General features: G+C 36.8%; 1 protein-coding gene across 1 annotated transcript in view; it reads left to right on the forward strand.

Moving 5' to 3' along the window:
• The window catches only part of LOC103236166 (N-deacetylase and N-sulfotransferase 3), a 210,918-nt gene that overhangs the window by 90,144 nt on the left and 105,120 nt on the right, over nt 1-15,654 (forward strand). The window contains exon 5 of the mRNA XM_007999649.3: nt 10,453-10,638. Coding sequence (XP_007997840.2) covers nt 10,453-10,638 — 186 coding nt within the window. The remainder of the gene's footprint in view (nt 1-10,452; nt 10,639-15,654) is intronic.

The raw sequence follows: 15,654 nt of genomic DNA on the forward strand, positions 1-15,654 counted from the left end.
TTTGATAAATATTTCATTGAATCTGTAGAGAGCTTTGTTTTGTATGGACATTTTAACAATATTGATTCTTCTCATCCATGAACATGGAATATCTTTTTATTTTTTTTTTGGCGTACTCTAATTTCTTTCATCAATGTTTTATAGTTTTCATTGTAGAGATCTTTCACTCTTTGGTTAATTCCTAGGTATGTAATTTTATTTGTGGCTACTATAAATGAGATTACATTTTGACTTGTTTTTTGCATTGTTCACCATTGGCATATAGAAATGCTACTGATTTTTGTAGGTTGATCTTGTGTCTTGAATTTTACTGAATTTGTTTATCAGTTCTAATAGTTTTTTGGTGAAATCTTTAGGTTTTTCCAAATATAAGATTATATCATTTGGAAACAAGGATAATTTAACTATTTATTGTCCAACTTGAATGCCCTTCATTTCTTTTTCTTTTCTGATTGCTATAGCTAGGACGTCCAGTGCTATGTTGAATAACAGTGGTGACAGTGGGCATCCTTGTTGTCTTCCAGATCTTAGAGGAAAGCCTTTCAGTTTTTCCCAATTCAGTATGATACCAGCTTTGCATCTGTCATAGAGGGATTTTTATTATGGTGAGGTATGTACCTTCTATACCACGTTTGTTGAGGGTTTTTATCATGAAGGGATGTTCACTTTTATCAAATGCTTTTTCAGAATGAATTGAAATGATCGTTATGATTTTTGTCCTTCATTCTGTTGATATGATGTATCATCTTGATTGATTTGTGTATATTGAACCATCCTTGCATCCCAAGGATAAGTCTCATTTGGTCATGGTAAATGATCTTTTTAATGTATTGTTGGATTTAGATTGTTAGTATTTTATTGAAAATTTTTGCATCAGTATTCATCAGAGATACTGGCCTGTAGTTTTCTTTTTTTGATGTGTCTTTATCTGGTTTTGGTATCAGTATAATACTGGCCTCATAGAAAGAGTTTGGAAGTATTACCTCCTCCTCTATTTTTTGGAAGTTTCAGTAGGATTGCTGCTTTGTTCTTCTTTAAATGTTTGGTAGAAATCAGCAGTATAGCCATGAAGTCCTGGGCGTTTCTTTACTGGGAGACGTTTTATTATGTCTTCAATCTCATTACTTGTTATTGGTCTTTTCAGGTTTTGGATTTCTTCATGGTTCAGTTTTGGTAGGTTGTATATGCCAAGAAATTTATTCATTTCCTGTAAATTTTCCAGTTTATTGGCATATAGTTGCTCATAGTAGCCACTACTGACCCTTTGAATTTCTGCAATATCAGTTGTAGTGTTTCCTTTTTCATATCTGATTTTATTTATTTGGGTCCTCACCCTTTTTTTTTCTTTGTTAATCTGGCTAATGGTTTGCTGATTTTGTTTATCTTAGAAAAATCCTTTTTGTTTCATTGACTTTTTTGTATTGTTTTCTTCATTTCAATTTCATTTATTTCTGCTTTGATCTTTATTATTTCTTTTCTCCTATTATTTTTGGGTTCAGTTTGCACTTGCTTTTCTAATTCTTTAAGATGCATTGTTAGGTTATTTATTTGAAGGTTTTTTTTTCTTTTTTGATGTAGGCACTTACAGCTGTAAACTTTCCTCTTAGTACTGCTTTTGCTGTATCCCATAGGTTTTGGTATGTTGTGTTTCCATTATCATTTCTTTTCCAAAACATTTTTCAATTTTCATATTAACTTTTTTGATTGACCCCACTGATCATTCAAGAGCATATTGTTTAATTTCCATTGAGTTTGTATAGTTTCCAAAATTCCTCTTGTTGAGTTCTAGTTTTATTCCATTGTTGTCAGAGAAGATGCTTGATATTGTTTGGATTTTTGTAAATGTGTTAAGACTTGTTTTATAACCTAACTTATGGTCTATCCTTGAAAATGATCCATGTGCTGAGAAAAAGAATGCATATTCTGTAGCCTTTGGTTGAAATGTTCTATAAATATATATTAGATTCATTTGTTGTATAGTGCTACTCTCATGATAACCTCAAATCAAAAAAACACAACAAAAACAAGCCAGAAGTTAAAGCACAAGAGAAAATTATCTTCACTAAAAGGAAGACAGGAAGGAAGAAAAGAGAGCGAAAACCCCCAAACAACCATAAAACAAATAACAAAATGGCAACATTTTTGTTGAGTTTCTGTCTGGGACATCTGTCCAATATTGAAAGTGGAATGTTGAAATCTCCAACTATTACTGTATTGGGGTCTATCTCTCTCTTTAGCACTAATAATATTTTCTTTATATAGCTGTGTGCTCCAGAGTTGGGTGCATATATATTTAAAATTGTTAAATCCTATTACTGGGTTGACTCCTTTATCATTATATAGTGACCTTCTTCGTCTCTTATCACAGTAATTGTTTTCAAGTCTATTTTGTCTGATATAAGTATAACTACTCCTGTTAATTTTTTATTTCAATTGGCATGGAATACCTTTTTGCATCCCTTTATTTTCAGTCTATGTGTATCTTTATAGGTGAAGTGTGTTTCCTGTGGGCAACAGATCATAGAGTCTTGTATTTTCATCCATCTGGCCACTCTGTGTCTTTTGATCAGAGAGTTTAGTTCACTTATATTTAACGTTATGATTTACTTGTGGAAACTTACTCCTGCCATTTTGTTATTTGTTTTATGGTTGTTTGGGGGTTTTCGCTCTCTTCTTTTCTCCCTTCCTGTCCTCCTTTTAGTGAAGATAATTTTCTCTTGTGCTTTAACTTCTTGCTTGTTTCTGTTGTGTTTTTTGATTTGAGGTTATCATGAGAGTAGCAAATACTGTCTTGTAACTCATTATTTTAAACTGACGACAACTTAACACTGATTGCATAAACAAACTCCACAGAAAGACAACACTATACTTTAACTTTATCACCTCACTTTTTAACTTTTTGTTGTTCCTTGTGTCTTGTTTTACTGTTTATATCTTGAAAGGTTTTTGTAGTACTACTTTTGATTGGTTCATCATTTAGTCTTTCTACTTAAGATAAGAGTAATTTACACATCACCATTACAGTCTTATCATAGTCTGTTTCTCTGTGTGCCTACTATTACCAGTGTGTATTTTCACCTTTAGATGATTTCTTCTTGCTCATTAATATCCTTTTCTTTCAGATTGAAAAACTTCCTTTAGCATTTATTGTAAGACAGGTCTGGTGTTGATGAAGTTCCTCAGCTTTTGTTTGTCTGGGAAAGTCTTTATTTCTCCTTCATGCTTGAAGAATATTTCCACCAGATATACTACTCTAGCATAAAAGTTATTTTTCTTCAGCACTTTAAATATGTCTTGCCACCCTCCCCTGGCCTGTCAGGCTTCCAGTGAAAAGTCTGCTGCCAGATGTATTGGAGTTCCATTGAACGTTATTTGTTACTTTTTTCTTGCTGCATTTAGGATTCTGTCTTTGTCCTTGACTCTTGGGAGTTTGATTATTAGATGCCTTGAGGTAGTCTTCTTTCAATTAATCTGCTTGGTGCTCCATAACCTTCTTGTACTTGAATGTTGATCTCTTTCTCCAGGTTTGAGAGGTTTTTCTGTTATTATTCGTTTTGAACAAACTTTTTACCCTTAGCTGTTTTTCTACCTCTTATATAAAACCATTATCACTGAGATTTGCCCTTTGGAGGCTATTTTCTAGATCTTATAGGTGTGCTATGTTGTTTTTGTCTTGTTTTGTTTTTCTTTTGTCTCTTCTGATTGTGTGTTTTCAAATAGGCTGTCTTCAAGCTCACTGATTCTTTCTTCTGCTTGATCAATTCTGCTATTAAGTGACTCTGATGCATTCTTCAGTATGTCAATTGCATTTTTCAACTCTAGAATTTCTGCTTGATTCTTTCTCATTATTCAATGTCTTTGTAAAATTAATCTGATAGAATTCGGAATTCCTTATCTGTGTTAATCTTGAATTTCTTTGAGTTTCCTCAAAATGGCCATTTTGAGTTCTCTGTCTGAAAGGTCACACATCCTTATTTCTCTAGGATTGGTCCCTGGTGCCTTATTTAGTTCATTTGGTGAGGTCATTTTCCTGGATCATCTTGATGCTTGTAGATGCTCATCTGTGTCTGCGCATAGAACAGTTAGATATTTATTACAGCCTTTGCAGTCTGGGCTTGTTTATGCTGGTCCTTGAGAAGGCTTTTCAGATATTTGAAGGTGCTTGGTTCTCAAGCCCAATATCACTGTGGTTCTTGCAGACTCATAAAGGTACCATCTTGGTGGTCTTGGAGAAGATCTAGAAGAAGTCTCTGGATTAATAGGCAGAGATTCTTGTTCATTTCCCTTAGTTTCTCCCAAACAAACAGAGTCTCTTTCTCTGTACTGAGCTGCCTGGAACTGGGATTATGATGATTCAAACACCTCTATGGCCACTATAACTGGGACTGTACTGGGTCAGGCCTAAAGACTCAGTCAGCACAACACTGAGTCTTGTCCAAGGCCCACTGTAACCACTACCTGGCTACCACCTATGTTCACTCACGGCCCTAGGCCACTACAATCAGAAGATGGCAAAGCCAGCCAGGTTTATGTCCTTCCCTTCAGAGTAGCAAGTTCCTCCAGGCCCCAGGCAGGTCCAGATATGCTGTTCAGGAGCCAAGAATTAGAGTGAAAAATATTATGAATTTGCCTGATGTTCTACTGTGGCTAAGCTGGTACTAAAACCATACTACAAAGTACTTCCTGCTCTTCCTTCTCCTTTCCACAGGGAGAAGAGCCTCTCCCTCTGAGCACCACCACCGGCAGCCCTTGGCAGGGTTCTGCCAGGCCACTGGCAATGTTCACTTAAGACCAAGGGTTCTTCTGTCAGCTTGTGGTGAATGCTTCCAGGTCAGGGATTCACCCTCTGCACAGTGGGTTCCCCTCTGACCAAGAGAAGTTCCAGAAATGCTGTTCAAGAGCCTAGGCCTGGACTTAAAGATCCCAAGGGCCTGCTTTTTGCTCTACCCCACTGTGACCAAGCTGGTATATAAGGTGCAAGACAGAGTCCCCTTTACTTTTCCCTGTGCTTTTCTCAAACAGGAGTCTTTCACCATAGTCACCATTGCTGGAAACATGCTGGGTCACACATGTAGTAAGCAGGTCCCAAGTGCCCAAGGCTCACAGCATGCTCCCTGGCTATCACTGATGGTTATTCAGGGCCCAAGAGCACTTTAATCAGCAGGTGATGAATCTTTCCAAGCCTGGATCTTTCTCTTTAAGACAATGGGTTCCCTTTTGTCCCAGAGTGTGTCAAGAAATGTTCTCCAGGAGCTAGTGCCTAGAATGGGGGCCTCATGACTCTGCCTGGTGCCCTGTCCTACTATGGCTGAGCCAGTATCCAAGATGCAACACAATGTCCTCTTTACTCTTTACTCTCCTCCCTTTAAACAGAAGGAAGGAGACACTTTCACTGCTGTGAGTTGCACTTCCTGGGATTAGGGAAGGAGTGGTGCAAGCAATCCTTTAGCTGCTCCGGCTAGTGTCTCCCTAGGTCACATGCCACACTAGTGTACTGGTTCTAATCCCAACCCAGCACTAGGAGTTGCCTAGGAATTGCAGTCCTTGTGTGCTAGACTGTCTTTCAAGTTTACCAAGGACCTTAGAGCATGTTGGCCCATGGTGGCGAGACTTAACAAGAAACTCGAGCACTAACTGATGACATGCATGACGTCCCTTGGCTAAGTCTAGTCCAAATGCTCCCTCGATATGTGAGCAAAGGCTGAGCCCAGCATGGATTTGCTCTCTGCTATGACAGGGTAGCACTGAGTTCAATATAAAGTCCCCCAGTCACTGTGCTCTCCCTCCCCCACATACACAGACCCTCTGCACTGCATGGCCACTGCCGGGAGTTAGGGGAAAGGTGGCAATGGTGATTCAAGATTGTCTCTCCAACCCTCCTCAATGCCATTTTTATTAACTTTTATGAAGATAAAACGAAGTACTGTGATTGCTCACCTGATTTTTTGTTTTTCTGATGGTACTTTTCTGTATGCAGATAGTTGTTAAAATTTGGTCTTCCTGCAGGGGGTACAAATGGTGTAGACTTCTATTCTGCCATTTTGCTTTGCCCTCATAATTTTTAACTATAGTCTCAAAAATGCTTTCAAGTATTATTTACATAGATATTAAAATTTCCCTGTGAGTTACCATATGTTTATTCTTTAGACGAATAGGCAGTGTAATGAAGATAATTGAGAAAGTGAAAACTGGAATAGAAGGAGGTAGTCAGAATCAGATCATGTAACTTTGTCACTAGTATTTGTTGAGTACTTGCTGTTGGCAAGACACTGAGCATATCGCAGTGGATAAAATGGAACCTAAATTTCATGAAGCTTATTGTTTAATGAAAAAGAGAGATATTACATAAATGTCTTTTCTATGCAAAAAATACATGCTTACAAACTGTGCTGTGTACTATGAAAAAATGAGGAAAGCTACTAAGAGAAGTCTTAATGTCGACTTCATTTAGATTAGGACTTGTCAGTGAAGTCTTCTCTGAAGATATGACAGAATAAATTATCTTCAGATTTATCCAGGTGAAGATTTGGAGTAGAAACATTTCAGGGGGAGAAATCATATATAGGAAGATACTGAGGTAGAAAAGTGCTTGGTGAGTTTCAGGGAAAGGTTCATGTGACTAAAATTCAGTGAAGGATTGAGGGTGGTGCAAGATGAAGCTAGACAAAGAAGCAAGGATCATATGCAGTGTTTGTGATCATGCTAAGAATTTTGTAATTTAAGTGCAAAGGGAAATCAGGGAAGGATTTTGAGTAGACAGTCACAAAATCATATTTGTATCTTTTAAATATTACTTTGCAGGAAATGTGTTGGAAGGAGGCAAGAGAGGGAATGGGATTCTATGCCAAAAGGCAATGGGATAAGATGGTAGATTCGACTAGGGTGATGATAATGATATAATTGAAGAAAAGTAGCTAAATTTAAGATATATACAAGAGATAGTACTGATAGGACATGGCAGTGGACTAGAGTTAGAAAAGAGGTAACAGGAATTGTCAAAACTATCTTTCAACACAGCAACTTGTTTGTTGATGGTTGATGGTGTCATTTAATGACATGGAGAAACCCTGGAGAAAGAGAGTATCTGGTAGGGCTGAGATGTGGAAATCATGAGTTCAACTATTGAGACTATTAATTCCACTTGTGTTTCAAATATTTCATTTACATTTGGTAGTTACATAGCCACATTCCTCAGTGTTTTTGAACCATGTCCTCCACTAGATAACTCTTAACATAGATTCCAGAGTTCCTGGATCTAAGATGCTACTTTCAATCCAGGATCAATGAAAAGACTAATTAGAATTAACTCTTAAGGTACACTTTTTGCTGCAGATTAAACAATAATATGTGCTTAATCACAAATTGAACAATCCGGAGGACAGTAATCAGCCAAAAACTTAGCATGATGGCTAAAGATTTTAAAACATGATAGTCTGCCTTCCAGATCACACTACCTGCAATCTTAGCCTAAACTTTTCTATACAATAACATTTCAGTTGTTCTTTCTGGTGATGAATGCAAATTTGGGAGCAAATTTATGTTGCCTTTTTCTAAAATGAATTTAAAAGTGGCCCCCTACTATCTGAATGACTCACGAGCTGGGAGCACTTGGCAGTGGCTGAGCATATTCAGAGGAATCAGAAGAGAAGCAAGCTTAGGAAAGGGTCGTGGGGTAGAAGTCAGAGTTCACCACAGAAGCCTCATGTGAAGAATCCCAAAATCTGCAGTGAAAGTAGAAAATACAGTCTGTCTCTTTTAGTGGAAAATAAGTGGCCCAGTAGTTTCATAATTTCCACATTATAGTTGAGTGGTAGGATCATAGCATCTAAAAACAATAGAGGCAGTGCAGTAATGACAACCATAATTTTAAAAATTCATTAAATGTGTATCATGTTTCCAGAACTATACTAACTGCCTTTCAGAATTACCTCTGAACCACTTTGAGTTAATGCCCTTATGACTAGCATTTTAGAGAACAGGAAACAAGGCTTAGAGCTCATAGGTTGTTTGCCAAAGGCCACGCAATTGGTAAATAAGAGCACGAACAGCCAGCTATGTCTGATTCCAGAAGCGATGTTTTCTGCTACTATGCCACACTGCACCAGCACACAAATAAAAGATGAAACTAAAAAGCCCCATTTAGTTGGGTGTGCTGGTGTTCACTTGTAGTCCTAACTATCATAGGAGGATTGCTTGAGACCAGGAGGTCGAGGCTACAGTAAGCTATGATCAACACCACTGTACACCAGCCTGGGAAACAGGGTGACATCCTGTCTCAATAAATTAATTAATTAATTAAAAATCACAGTAGTTCTTTAGTGTTAAAGCTAGGGGAAAAAAGTAAAAACTGTATATACATTGGTTGCCAAATATTTTTAAATCCAAAATAAGGGAAATGTCTCTGCTATGCTGGGCCATCCTTTCATGCCATGTGGGTCCTTAAGACACAGATGACTACTCTCAGGTGTTGAAAACTACCTTGAGCTTTTGAACAGCATAATTTCTTACAAATTTGCATATACTGGAATTTTATAACATAGCTCCTGTCATTGTGAATTTATTCCTTGGTTCTTCCTTTATCTTCGAAAAGTTGTTAACCTCCTCAGCACCACACAGCATTTCCATATAACAAACCTGCACATGCACCCCCTGTATCTAAAAGTTGAAATTAAAATAAAAGAATAGTGTTTAACAACCACTACAGAAATAATAAAGTTACTTCAGCATATTTTTTAAGTTGTTAACCTATCATTCATTTTTTAATGTTTATGGTATAATTTCATTTTTCTTCATCTGGTCCTTATCACCATACCCCTAGCCTTCAACCACTTTAGTTGAACACAAATTATGTGTTGATAAGGGATATCTAGTGGGAAAAAATTACTTTAGTTTGAGTTTTTAAAAACCAGTAAGAAAAAAGCAATGAAATATTTCAATTCAATTTTTAGTGGAGTTCTAAATATGATGGTTATGTAGTTATGGTAATTTCTGCAAATGATGCAAATAAAATGAAGAATATGAAACTTTCCCTCCCACCCTTCAGAAACACAGGAATGGTCCACTCAACCTCCAATACCACCCATCCTCTTTCTCACAGCAGTAAGATAGTGGCTCCCGTTTTTGGCATCCTCAACTACAGCTGACTGAACTGAGTTTTGAACAATAAACAGAGTTTATAAGATAAGAAAAGGGCATTCCAGTTGAAGAAGACAGTCTGTACAGTATGCAGCAGTGACATGTAGGAAATCATCAGAAATTGGGGTGATGAGTGCTGATAGGAGATGAGACTATCTAGGTAGGTTGGGACCAAATTTTGAGGGCCTTTTATGCCATATGAAGGAATTTGAACAAGTGTTTAGGTAATGGCAAACCATTGGCAAGCTGTTTTCCTTCTGCATTCAGGCACTGCATATACTTTCTTCCCCTCCTGTTATTGTTTAGGTTTAAAAACAAAGCTAACCATATCTCTAACTTTTTCCATATCAGTCGGCTGCATATTTCTGCAATTTAAACCATTTAGCAGCCTGATACTATGATTTTGTGTATGTGAAATTGTTATTTGTCATGAAGACAGTCATTAATTTAAAAAAAACCATTTGAGTGGAATTTTTGAAGATTTTTTCCAAGCAATTGAAAAATATAAACAGAAAACTAAAAAATAATTTTGGAGGAAAAAAACACCCGTCAACTATTGAAGCCATGGGTGTTCTATTTGTAAAGGACACGTTTCATTTTGTGTTCCTGTGTAATTTTCCTCTATGCGTTTTTTTTTAACTGGAGTCGTTTTATGCTTGACTTCAGATCAACTAAGTTCCCAGAATATCTGGCTGTTTGAGTACCTTCAGCTTTCACTGTAAGGACTTCTACTTCAAAAAAAAAATTACTCTGTTGAATTTTACATTATCCAGTCAAAAGAGTGTGCTTCTCTGAAGGCAGGGAACATTGTTACTACTGGCCCACATGCTGAGGGGACAACAGAAATGTGGCAAACTTGGTAGAAACGGTACAGACAAAATAAAATCTTAGCAGCAGCCTAATGAACTTGGAATGTGTTCTGTTCCTCTAATAAATATTGGTTTTATTATGTGGGAAGGGCTTAGTTTTGTTTGCAATAAGTGTCTAACATTTAACTTTTTGCCGTTATGGGCAATAGGAAAACAGGTGGCTGCGACAAGGATGCGCAAAATGGAGGTTCTTTCAAATTATTCATTAAAATCACTAGTTTTGTCTCACCACCCCTCAAACATAGGTGCATCAACATAAAGACTGGTGAAATGGCTAACAGGCTTCATGACGTCTAGCGGTGTTAATACTTACCACTTTAATTTTACCACACAATTAAGTAATGATGCATTTAAACATATATATTTATAGTACATTTGAAAATCTTAGTGTAAAAATAGGATCAAGATAAATCTTTACATGCTCTAATTAACATTTGCTTGGTCTTAGGAGCACGGCATTCCGACGGACATGGGCTACGCTGTGGCCCCTCACCATTCAGGCGTCTACCCTGTACATGTTCAACTTTACGAGGCCTGGAAGAAGGTCTGGAATATTAAAATCACCAGCACTGAAGAATATCCACATCTGAAACCAGCTAGATACCGGAGGGGTTTTATCCACAAAAACATCATGGTGAGCTTCCTCCGGTATGCATAGGGTACAACTAATTCTGCCAGATTTACATTCCTCACTTGAAGAAAGAAAAAAACAAATGCTAGAAGCATAAATGTAGGAAAATCTCCAGGCTGCAGGAAGCATATTTGTCATATCTAAGCAGAAGATGTTTTAATTAAAATCACTTCTTTTCAATTCTTCAAATATAACTGAAAAAGGTTTCGTTACTGACATTGCCACTGGTAAGCAGGCACTGATGTTAAAATACTAAAAAAAATTACATTTAACTTGCAGATAATTTTTAGTAGACATCACTTCTTTAAAATGTTATTCAGTATGAAAAACTAACACCAACTCTGTCTATATTAACCATGCTGCTCTTTGACAAGCCAGTCAAACTGTGTTCTTCTATTACCATGCCAGGCTAAAAAAAGAACTCAACCATTTGCAGCCAGAAGCCACATGTGAAGCCCTGCATAATCATTAACATATAATAATGCAGAGTAAAACTGACAGGTGATGTTAATTAAATCATTTGCATACATCATCTAATTCTATCCTGGGCTTCTCTGTTTTGTTTTTTACAATTTCAGTAAATGTATATTGTCAAAATATGCTACTACCTCCAAAAGTGAGTAATGAAATCCTAATTTCTTCCCAAATCAGAGAACCCTAAGAAAGTCCTGGTAAAGCTAGGAATGGGCCTCCTAATTTAGAATCACACACTGGGAAGAAACACCACAGAAGAACACTATGTGATGAGCCACCGCAACACTCTGTTGAACTGATATGTCTGAAGAGATGTCTACCCTCTAGAATTAGGTTATAACTGACTTCTTTTCAGACAGTTTTTCAATGTCTGCAAAAATTACAGAATGGATAGACATATAGCTTAGATCATCTCCCATCTTGACTTTTCCCTCAATAAAAACTGTTGTAAATGTTGGACGGAGACATAATGGCCACATTTTATCCCAATCTGCCCTTCCTCTGTACTGAAAATGAACTTACTGTGGCTCAAGCTGCCAGAATTCTGACCAGAGGGAGTTTAGAAGACCTGGGTTATATTTTTTTCATTTCTCCTGAAAACACATTTTAGCTATATTATAAATGCATGAATCCTGAGGTAATCAAGGCTCTAACAGCTTTCCTGTTTTGATGGAACTGTCCCTGTGGGTCTGCTTTTGCAGCAATCTGTGGAAACCTTCTATATTTGGCTTGTGGGCTCTTGGATGAGAGTTTCCAAGTGGGAAATGTTCAGCAGACAGTTGATTACACAATAAGCGAGAGAAAACAGGGCTAGGAGCCCATTCAAATAGAGAAGCAAGTAGAGACCACAGGAGCCAATATGCCCTCCTAAGGAGAGAATGCATCTAGAAATAGGGAACTGAGGAGTGAACTTTAGAACACATTCTTATTTTGTTGTATGAGAGCAGTTTTTTTCTGATGATCCATTCCCAAATCCAACTGAAAAGGACTCATTAATCTTCCCTTCAAACCTTCTATTGATTGTGCTATTATCCTTAATTCAGTTCTGTAATTCAAACATCATTCTCTCTCCCACCACCACTTCCAATCAGTGTCTATATTTCATCAATAATTCCTTTATATCTTTTTTATTTCCTTTCCCACTGCCACCATCTTAATTTACTTCCTTGACTTTCATGTGTTAACTCTACTTTATCTATTTACAGGTTCCTTCCACCACCTCACTGCAGTCTATCCCATAGACAGTGCCAACCTTTTAATCTTTCTAAAATGCTGCCTTCATCCTGGCCTTCCTAACCTTGATTAGTTCCAGTTGCTTCCATATCCCCTAATGTGCCCTTCAGGTACCTGAAAACCATCTGGACTGTCTACCTTTCTATTTCCTATTTCCCTGTAGCTGAAACACACTCACTCCAACCAAACTCCGTAATAGTATTGCTGTTACCATGCCTGTGTCATTCTTTCCACCTTGAGAGACTTTCTGGCCACTGTCTACCTATTTCTATTCCCTTTATTCTTCAATATCAAGTCCCATATCTTAAATAATTGAAAACAAAGCACCTTAGTATATAGCAACTCAATACCTAACTCATACCTACAGGGATCTTATTCTCCTCTGAATTCCTACAACACATCATTTTTTCATCAGGAACGAAACACCAATTACACTTTAAGATGTTTGAGCCCTAACCAAAGTCTCTGGACCCCTAGTTTTATTGCATTTTCAACTGAGTCATTTTCCTTCAGTCAAGACTTGATGGAAACCAGCACTCTATACTCTAATCCCTGGTTGTTGAATATGACTCTATGGAAAGAACCAGTATATTAGTCAATTCTCACATTGCTTTAAGGAAATACCCAAGACTAGGTAATTTATAAAGGAAAGAGGTTTAATGGACTCACAGTTCAGTATGGCTGGGGAGACCTCAGGACACTTACAATCATGATGGAAGGCAAAGGGGAAGCAAAGCACCTTCTTCACAAGGCAGCAGGAAGGAGAAGTGCAGAGCAAATGGGGAAGAGCCCCTTATAAAATCATCAGGTCTCGTGAGAACTCACTTGCTATCACAAGAACAGCATGTGGGAAATTGTCCCCATGATTCATTTACCTCCACCTGGTCTCTCCCTTAACATATGAGTATTATGGGGATTACAATTTAAGATGAGATTTGGGTGAGGACACAAACCCTAACCATATCAGCCAGAGACCTCTAAGAAATTAGACTACACATTCTGTCTACTTACTGATTTTAATGGAAATGCCCATTGGTGGAGACTATCATTAATCTTGCTATAAACCCTCTAAGTGGTCTTTATTGATATCTCCCCAGAAGCATTTGTTGGCAGTTGCTCCTGATTGAGCCTTAGGTACAGGATATTGGCTTCAGTTCCCATTGGCCAAGATTCTTGTTGCTCATGGCTTTCATAATCAACTCCCAGTTATTTTCAGCAGCAATAAGGTTCCCATGGGTTCATCGGCATCTCAAAGTTTGATTTTGATACTGTTACATTCCCAGAACCAATTCTAGGGGGCAGTCCACAGAAGAATGCCTAAAAATGTTCCCCATCCTTTCTGTAGCATAAGAAAGCTGTTTCAAGGAACATGCTCATCATTTGGTGCCACTGCATTTATGGAGCAAGGCAGTGGAATATGACCCTTGCCACACTCCTGATCATCTCCTTAGCCTCCTGTGGTGGTCCACTGACTCCCCTAGGGCTCTCTATGGGGTTCACACACTCAGCAGGAGTAGTGCTCCTGCAGTTGCAGAGTAAAGCCTGCCACTTCCTCTTCACTGCATTGAAATTCAAATAATTTGAGAAACAGACAAAATTCAAACATCTTTTTGCTTCTCTTTTCATTTTGCATAGAATCAGCTAGGCAATCAAGTCCCAAAGATGGCTCTGTATATATCCTATAATTTTCCAAGCAAAATACTCAAACTGAACCCTAGAAGTGATTCAGTCATAGTCATACACTTTTAAAATGTTAAATGGCATTTAATACATGTAAGCATTTTATTATTTAGCTTTTGGGTCTTTCTCATTACCCTGATACAGCTTAAATCCTTCAAGAGTAGAAAATATATATCTTTCTGCTCTCTCACATGGACTGGCATGGAACTAGCATATGGATCTAGCATTCTAGCATAAAACTAACTCCATGCAACATATTAGCATAGAGTCCATAGCTAGTTCCACTAGGACTTAACTAACTCTATTCTGTGGGCTAGCAGAGAGTTTGGAATAAATATTTGTAAAATAAATGAATAAATGCTATATAAAGCATTTATTTATTCCGAATGCTTTCCAAATTCAAAATTTCATTTTTAATTTCCAAATATTACATTTATAATAGTTGTTAGGAAATAAATTTAATTCCGTTAGAATGCATTTGCCTTTAGTTGTTTTTTGTTATTGTTTTTGTATATAGATAGGATAATGAGGATGCATAATGCTTTTAAACATAGACATCATCAGAGCTAATATTTTGTGCTTAAACAGAAGTTTTGTAACTATTTTATTAAGATAAAATAGCTTCTAAGGATATAACTTCTACCAACTTACCAACATAAATAGGATATACAGAGTTTTGATTTATGCAGATATACTGATTGAGCTGTCTGTCCAAGGACTAGATTATACAATAGATTGTATTATATAACCAGTATTATATAATACTGTCCAAGGGCTAGACGAAAATTTATTTTAATACACATTCAAACTAAAATAAATAAATAAATAAATAAATAAATAAATAAATAAATAAAACTAGTATATTTCTACAGGGTTGAAAAACATGTGAGGTCCTGGACAGGCAGTATTTTGAAAGCACTTACTGAACCAAATGTGCTTTAAGAGTAAAGACATAAAACATGAAGATTGATTTACTTAGGACAATAAGCAGAAGATCTGCCCCTATATGATTTTGTAACATTTGTAGCTCTCTGAAGTATACTCGTTAATGTTCTGCTACTTCAAATGTGTAGTGACAAACACAGGTCACCATGAAGTCATTGTAACATATTCTGCTTAAGGCTTTACCATCTTGCACAACTTTAATTCACACCTTTTATAATTGCAAAAGGCTGTAAAAATTTGAAAAATCTTATCACAAATGTATATAATTGAAGCAGAAATATATATATAAAGGATGAAGAGAAGATCTTTTACTAAATGACCTTTTATAATTTTGTTGCTACACTTTCTAAAAGTAACAAGCCAAGTGGATAATCCCTTTCTTACTGTAGGAACTGGCAGGCTTCACACTTAGAATCTGAGGTAATTACTATAGCCTGCAATAGTCCTTTCAGAAGAGAACAGATACTGTGATTTGTGTCTCAAATATTCGTTCTAATTTAAAATGTCATTCTGTAAGGAGCACATTGAGTTGATAATTGACTTCATTTTCTAATGCATGGCAGAATTTGGCAGAAATTATTTTCTTAAAATTATTGCCTATTAGGATTACAGTATAGCGCGACAATCCAATACTTTTTTAAAGTCTCATTTTTACTTCTTTTTTTAAACCTCTTAAGATGCTAGAAC

Source organism: Chlorocebus sabaeus, chromosome 7, assembly GCF_047675955.1.
Source record: "Chlorocebus sabaeus isolate Y175 chromosome 7, mChlSab1.0.hap1, whole genome shotgun sequence".
In the NCBI taxonomy this organism is placed as follows: Eukaryota; Metazoa; Chordata; class Mammalia; order Primates; family Cercopithecidae; genus Chlorocebus; species Chlorocebus sabaeus.